Here is an 8373-nt window from a genome sequence, read left to right as displayed (position 1 = left end):
TCGGTCGGTCGGTCGGTGGGTATCCCCCAACAGCTAGATTATTTTCTGATGTGTTTAGTTATGAAAGAGACTAGGGTTGTGAAAGGCAAGAGAGCCACTCCGAACGTTAGAGATTGCCGACTTCCAAGGAGAGAGGGAGAAAAAAAAAAAGCACACACACACGTGCACACACACATATATAGATTTATATGAGTATACTTTTAATACAAGCTGGATGGCTTAGATTAATTTTCGGATACCCAAGCATATCCCATATATCAAACTTAGAGGAGGTCTTCGAAACTGTTGTAATTATTAGCCTTTTCTTTCTTGAGGGGAAAAAAAAAGCCTTAGTCTCACGTATATACTCTCTTAAACTTTGCCTTATGTATATGATGAACAGTCTAGAGCTACAATATTATTTGCTTATATATCCAAAAAAAAAAAAAAAAAAAAAAAAAGGGGTAAGGATCTAACAATGGGAGAAAAGGATCTCAAAACTTTTATTATTTTGTTTATCTACCTTATACTTCTTGCTAAGGATTTGTTTGGATATTCCCATATGATTAGATCAAAAATCAAATTGAAATCAAATCTATCGGCCTATATAATTTACATTTCCTAAGAGCTTGTCTGATCTCAATGTAGATCCTAACCTTTAGACTGCAGGAGATTTTTTTTTCTTCCTACGAATTTGGGTAGGATACTGTTGTTTAGTTGATCTAGAACATATTAAAATAGATGGTCCAATATATAAATCATATATTCAGACTAGTTCTATAGGAATATCTAAACAAATCTAAATCTTAAACGGCCTGGATGATCCATTCCATCCTTCATATAAGACCGATCCTAAAAAAAAAAAAAATTAGATAGGAAATATATTAAACAGGAAAACAAAGGCAATGAAATGCAACTTATAAATCCTTTCCCAAAAAACAGTAACCATAAATTATTTTGTTAAAGAAACATTTTCTTTCGTACCATATATATATATATATATATATATATATATTATATTATTTTCTCTGGTGTTTGCACCACGTGTCATGAAAAGATTACTCATAATCAAACAAAATCTAGCATTCAGCGACACAGGGCGTCCGAATCTTGGTAGGACTAGATAAAATATATTAATAAAAATGGGGTCAAAAGGCTAGGGATCAGGTTGGTTCCATGGCACATGATGGCCTGACACCACTGTTACTGTTTTCCAGAGCCAGAGAGCCATGCACGGCCCCACTCGGATCTCACACAACCAGCGAAGGAAAGCAACGGCGAGCCAACTGCGCAACCGACCCATGTGACAGAAGCCACTAAGATCCCAGCATCCCACGTACCCTGGACTGAATACGGAATTCCTGCAGCCAAGTCTACCACTTCCAAGGTTCACTGCATTCTCCCAAGAATTTCTGATGAGCTTGGTTCACGGAAGATCCAAGTGATAGAGATAATAATAGCTCAATGATGTGGTGGGGTTGAGAAGTAGAGGGATATGCATGGAAGAAGTTGGTTGGGGAAATTTAGACCAGCTTTATTTACACTTTGTTTCTTTTGTCCTTTGGGCTAGGAGGGATGTATTGGAAACAAGATAAGAAGTCCTAAAGAAAATTAGACCAGAGCAAATGAGGAAAATAACACGGCAGCTTCCACCTTAATTGTAGGTTGGTCCCTCTATAATACATATAGATAGGATTCGAAATCCATCTGTCAAAATCTTGTGGTCCTTATATAACTCGATCCATTTTTTTTTTGATATTTTGTGTTTATGATGGTCTTAACTTCATTGAGGGTAAACAACAGTGGTCCTGCTTCTAATAGTGCAAGATGCCAAATGTTCTATAATAGTTTCCCCCATAAGGAGAAGACATTATGGACCACAGTTGCCTTTTCCTTTTTTTATTTGGCAACACATGGCTCCTGCTTTACTTGATGAGCTCATGATTGTCTGATGCAGGAGAAGCAAGGATTTTGTTTTTCTTTTAATCTAGCTTTTGATGTTTTGACATGTTGGTAGTGTTTATTCAGTATTGTATTTGAAGAAGAAGCCATTCAGGAATATTGGCACCAGAGAGATTATAGAGCAGAATCCACCGGCTCCCTGGTTTGCATGGTTCATGGTGCATGGTACTTTAATTTGGTTATGGCATGATGGCATCCATGGAAATCTCATGTTTACAATCAAAGTGGCAAAGCTAAAATAGTTACTTTTTCAAATAAAATATCATCATGGCTCATGGTTTAGCAATTGACTTTCAGCGCGTGGTGCACATCCAGGGGTTGACCCATGATAGGAGTATCAACTGTTTCTCTTCCAGCCTTTTTTGCGTGCGTACATCGCTAAACCGGGCTGGTTGTGATTAGTGCGGTGTGCTCCAAAGGCTCGTATTGCTATTTCTCTTGGCTCTTTCCTTTTCCAGCTGCCTTATCGTCCCCTTCTTCATCTTCTTCGTTTTCCCCAATCTATCTTGTCCTATTGAAATAAGATATCCTTTCTACACAAACTCCACTCCTCCTGAAAGCAGAGTGCATCATATGATATCCTGCCAGGGCTCCAAACCAATCTTCCAATTTTCTGGGCATTGGCCCCCGTATATCGTGCAGACAATCAACTATACTGATCGGTGTGTCATAGTTCAGGACCAAGAGTTCAGGAATAACTTGCAGATACCAGATTGCATTTTCCTTTATGAATTTTATCCCCCTATGCCCCTACACGAGACTTCATTCCATCCTCCATCTGGTTGCAAAAATATACGTCAAATAACATATATTTTTATTTTGTTCCTTGATAGCTTAAGTTTGTGGATTTAACTGGTTGGTTAGAAAAAATAATTTGAAACTTGGACTTGATCTCAAATGCATCTGGACTTAACGTTCTCCTAACAATCTTTAGCTTCTGCAGGATATTTCATCCTCTTCCAAAGGACATCTGTACCTCTGTTGGGGTGTGTCGGTCTCATAATTCGACATGTTTTCAAGACGGCTAATATGGCGGTAGATTGGATGGCCGTTTATATTGCTTAGCGCATCGGGATGTTCTTTGGATATATATGAAGAGGATTTTTGAATCTTTTAAAGATTTTTTATTTTTTAATTTTTTTAAAAATATATCTATCAAATATGATTGGATGTCTAAATTTTTTTAAAAAAAAATTAATTTTACCTTGACAAAGTATAAGCTTTTACTGCTGCCGTACCAGCTTCAAAACGACGTCGGCAAGTTGCTTTTCTATGATCGTAGATTAGCTAACTATTCCAGTTGGTCACCTGCCCTTTAATGAAACAATTGACATTCTCCGTACAATTGTGATGCAATGGATTTCTCACTGTAACAATCACAAGATGATTAATGCATAGATGGGCGGTGCTTCAGGTCAACAAGAATAATTGCTTTCCAATGCTTTTGGCAAGCTGCTCCAATGATTATCATGTACTCGGTTTCAAAAGATGAATAATTAATTAATCCTAAGCCAATGTCGATCGAGGATGAGCCTAGTGATTCCAATAAGTTAAACTTAATAATGTTAAGCATACCAAGTCATGATCACCTGTCCTCTTCGAGAGTCTTAGCATTCTTTTCTTGCACACAGTTCACTTAATTTATGCAAGCTCTGAAAAAACAAATAGGTTGCCTCTGCAATATGTGACAATATATTTTTGACATAAATCCAATTAAGCTTTTGTAAATACCAACCTTTAGTCTCTCCTTCTAATAATTCAAAGAAAATTTCGCAGCCATCCTCAATGGATTTTGAACTGGATTATAATCTTTTGTTTTAAATCTATCAGGCAAATATGTGATGTATTTCTTTTTTAGAAGCATAAAATCACTTATTATACTACTTTACCTCAAGCTAAAGAAACGAGTTCATCAATCCAAAATCTGCCACTAAAGACTCACCAACTATGTGAGATTTTGAAATTGCTGAGAAATTTATCAGTATTGCAAACATAAACAAATTATCCACTATACAACCAAATAATCAGCGTCTCCAAAACTTATGAATCATGATTTGCTGCAAGTGCTAGCTCACTTTCATTCTGCTAAAAATGTCCTAATAAAATGCAAATCAATCTTTCTGTGCCATGTTATTAATGCTTACTTTAGTCCATAAGGTGGTTTCTTAAGCCTATACACTTTATCATCCCCTACTTTAGTTTCATAGCCTCATGACTTCTTGATACAAAATTTCTCATGCAAAAATATATTCAAAAGGATCAAAGTATATATTATGTTGAAAAATTCTACTTATTCTATGTTATTATAGCCAAAAATTATATATATATATATATGAAACTTCAATGAAAAACAATATGTGCATCAATCACCAGCAATACTGTAATAGGAGATGGAAGTTGACTTATCTTTTGTATGATGATACTGAATAATTTTTTCAGAATTGGACTCAATCATTCTCATTGTATCTTCTTTGATTCTAGTCATTTAATGCCTCATAATTCCTTTTGCCAAAGCCATTAGATCTACCTTCCCTTCTCCTTCAATGACCATGACCAGCCATGTCATTAACCTCTAGAGTTTTGTCAATTTTGCTTGTAGCCAACATATTTATCTCTCTTTCAATATTTAGATTACAGAGAATGTTTAATAAAAGTGTGATATAGGATTCATTTAAACCTATCTTACTGTGATTATAAAAAGCCAAATAATTCACCGGTAGAGAATCCAGACTTCTCTTCTACTCAACTTTAGTGCCGACTGGGGCATTCATCCATTCGGATCAAGCACAATATTGACCCAAATTTAACATATAATTTAAGACAAAAGCGTTTTACTCCTCACTTCTTTTGCCATCCAAGAGGGCATATATCTTATCCCATTAAGATTGTATCTTTTTATTTATCATGTAACAATGAGTATTTAATACAAAAATCGACATACCATATCACCGTTGTAACAAACCAATCAATAGTTGAAAATGGATGAAATATAAAAATAATATAAGATATTATCTATTAAAATGATGAAATATATGACAATTGATAAAATATAAAAATTTTTATTAATTTATTATAATGATAATATGATGTCATCGTTGCAACAAATATTTTTTCCTTTGGACTGAAGTGCACATAGCGCATAAAAACTTTGCACCTCGTTTTGTTTATCCCCTCGTTAACTTATCATCTCGGAATTATATTTCAGCGAGACAAGATTGAGACCCCTAGCGCGTGAGCCTGCTGGCCATTGAAAGCCACTGGTTGCGGCCGACCTCTGCGCCCAACCAACGCAACCTACCCTTTTCTCCAGACGTACGTCATATCCCTGTGGCCAGACGAAACCATGGCCAACTTCCACCTAAACCAAGGGACCCGTGCTGCAACACCCCTTGCTACACCCGTGGTAAGTTAGAAACCGACGCTGGCGGGCCCATGGGCCCCAACGCTGCAACGTAGGTCTTCTGAGATCCAATGCATGAGATCCATGCCCCCCGTCGACGTTAAAAACGATAGCGCATCAGAGCAATCACGTGGAACACCCAAGCATGCATCCACCTCATCACACACCTTTTAATGGCCATCTGACGTGGAAATTAGAGATCCCTTATGAGTCATACACACAGGATAGAGAATCGCATATATATATATATATATATATATATATATATATATTATATAGATTCAATTTATAATAAATGCTGTAGATTAAGTTAATAAAAATAAAGATTAGAATCGTATTTTGATTGATAGATTGCTGGGAGTTAAATTATATTTTATTAATTATTTTATTGATTATTCTATTGATTATAATTTCAACTCGACTTCCAGCCATCCTCTAATCTTTGCTTTTATTAGCTTAGTCAATCCCTTATGAGTCATACACATAGGTTAGAGAATCGCAATATACCTAATAATAAAAAAATTTTATATAGACTCAGCCTATAATAAATGCTGTAGATCAAGTTAATAAAAATAAAAATCAGAACCATATTTTGATTGATGGATTGCTGAAAGTTAAATTATATTTTATTGATTATTTCATTAATTTTATTGATTATTCTATTGATTATAATTTCAACTCAACTTCCAGCCATCCTCTAATCTTTGTTTTTATTAGCTTAGTCAATCCCTTATGAGCCATACACATAGGATAGAGAATTGCATATATACCTAATAATAAAAAATTCTTATATAGACTCAGTCTATAATAAATGACGTAGATTAAGTTAATAAAAATAAAGATCAAAATCATATTTTGATTGATGGATTGCTAGAAGTTAAATTATATTTTATGGATTATTTCATTGATTTTATTGATTATTTTATTGATTACAATCTCAACTCAACTTCTAGCCATTCTCTAATCTTTATTTTTATTAGCTTAGCCTACCATATTTATTGTAGGTTGAGTCTACACAAAAATTTTTACTAATAATGCACTACTTGGGTGATCCATGTAGAATGAATCATAACCATTGGTTTATCTATTAACATTGATTATTCATAATTATAGTTTTTTTTAACTCGTTTTTTTTTTTTTTTGAGAAAGCAGGAGATTTAATGATGTAGATGACCTTAAATTCAGCACAAGGACATATTGCAGTAATTCAGGTGGTAACAGTACAGATATTAAAAATTTGGAGAGGAAATAAGCTTTATATATATATAAACAAAATACAGACAACCACCCCAATCACAAGTCCTGTACAGGGAACAAGAAGCGCAAAAGAAGGGATGAGTTTCCATCAGTGAAGTTGAAGCACTTAAAATACCAGTACTTCACAACCGACCAGACCTGTGCCATTCCCTAGTACTGCATTCCAACTCTCAACATATGTGGTTCGAATTCATATAGCTAGACTTTATGAACCTTTGATCTGGCAGCTGGTACGCCATTCCGAAGCCCGACTGGTTTCCACTAGATGAAAATCCTACGGCCGAGAATGGTGCAGCGACCCCCATGGTCCTTCCGGCCGCTGCCCGCTGCAGTGACTGCACCTGGCTCTTCAAAAACTTGACGTAGTGGATCGCCTCATCCAGCATCGAAGCCGTGTCCATCTTCGTCCCACCGGGGACGAGCCGCTGCAGTATTCGGATCCGTTCGCTAATCCGCTCTCGCCGGAGCCGCGCGGCCACGCTCTGGGGGTCCTTGGAGATCTTAACGTTACGCCGCCTGGGGGGCTTCACCGCCTCTGGGTCAACGTGGATGGGCTGCATAGCGGCTATCCGGAATATCATCTCCCGCATCGCCGCCACGGAGCACGGCTTGGGACTGGGGGAGGTATCACCGGCGCCCCATGGCCCAGTGTCGGTGTTCGGTGTGGGCCTGGCGAAGAACGTGGGTGCAATGGGTTGGTCTTGCGTGGTGGTGGTACCAACGAAAGGTATGGTGAGTTGGGGACCAGATAGCATGGGAGAGGTTGGGATGGTTGGAGAGTTGTTGAATGCTGGGGAGGGAACAGTAGTGATATCGAACTCGGTGGATATTGGTGGTAGCTCCAAGAATTCAGCAACTTTCTCCATTTGGATCCTCATGTTCATCCAATCCGGTTGGGTATCTGGGGAGGGATTTAAGTAGTCTGAGTCCATTGGCTGGCCAATGAGAGAGAGGGGATGAGGAACGAAGGGGGGGAGAATAGTTGGTATCAAAAGAACGCAGAGAAGATGGACAGCAAAGTGAGAAGAAGAGAAAGGAAACAGCGGTGGGAGGTGGTTTATCTTTGGCCGGACGACCACCAATCCACTTGGGAGCTATATATAAGAATTGGGCGGTACATTTAATTGAATAAAGTATAGAATTTTTCTCTGCTTGTTTTCTGTTTGCGTTTCTTCTGGTGGGAACCGCATTATTAGAGAGAAGGAATAGGAAAAAAGACCCAGATTTCACGACGTTACATCACGTGACACGGTCAAAGGCGGAAACACTCTCAGTCGGCTGCCCTTTTAAATGAGGTGGCCCCGTCGAAAGGGGAATCCAACGAAGGGTAGGTCCTACCAGGGCACGTGTCGGAGATCTAGAGGTTAAGGTCAACACGGTCGTTGATCTTCCGTTATCCGTTTCCTCCAGAAACCGTGTTCTGTCCATTTCCGGCCGCAGGGCCGCTTTCCAGGAAGAGGGCTTTTTTTTCCCCCCTCAAAAAAGAAAAAAAAAAAAAAAAAAACTGATTTTTCTATTTTTTGGTTGGGGTGGGGTGGAAGATTCCCTCTGACCTCAACATATGTTGAGGAGGGTCCAGCTCAGGCTAACCGACCTATTCATCTCGGCTATAGATGGTCCAAAATAAAATTCTATCGATCTAGGACGTGTTATTGCTGTTATATTCAAAATCGGTATCCTATTTTAACGGTACGAGTGAGACATTTGAAACCGTATCTCACCCTGACTATATATTGCATGCGAGGAGAGCGATCCCCATAGGTATAATCGTTGCT

At 37.9% G+C, this 8373-nt stretch overlaps 1 protein-coding gene across 1 annotated transcript; it reads right to left on the bottom strand.

The window, feature by feature from the left end:
- Positions 1–6514: 6514 nt before the first annotated feature.
- Positions 6515–7689, bottom strand: LOC105058234 (uncharacterized). Its single transcript, XM_010941105.4, has one exon. It carries the CDS (start codon positions 7528–7530, stop codon positions 6769–6771), a length of 762 nt encoding a protein of 253 aa, XP_010939407.1. The 5' UTR covers positions 7531–7689; the 3' UTR covers positions 6515–6768.
- Between the last annotated feature and the right edge of the window lie 684 nt (positions 7690–8373).

This window comes from Elaeis guineensis, chromosome 15 (assembly GCF_000442705.2).
Source record: "Elaeis guineensis isolate ETL-2024a chromosome 15, EG11, whole genome shotgun sequence".
Taxonomy (NCBI): domain Eukaryota; kingdom Viridiplantae; phylum Streptophyta; class Magnoliopsida; order Arecales; family Arecaceae; genus Elaeis; species Elaeis guineensis.
Note: the sequence above shows the minus strand (reverse complement) of the source record. Positions and strands in the feature narration are given on the sequence as shown.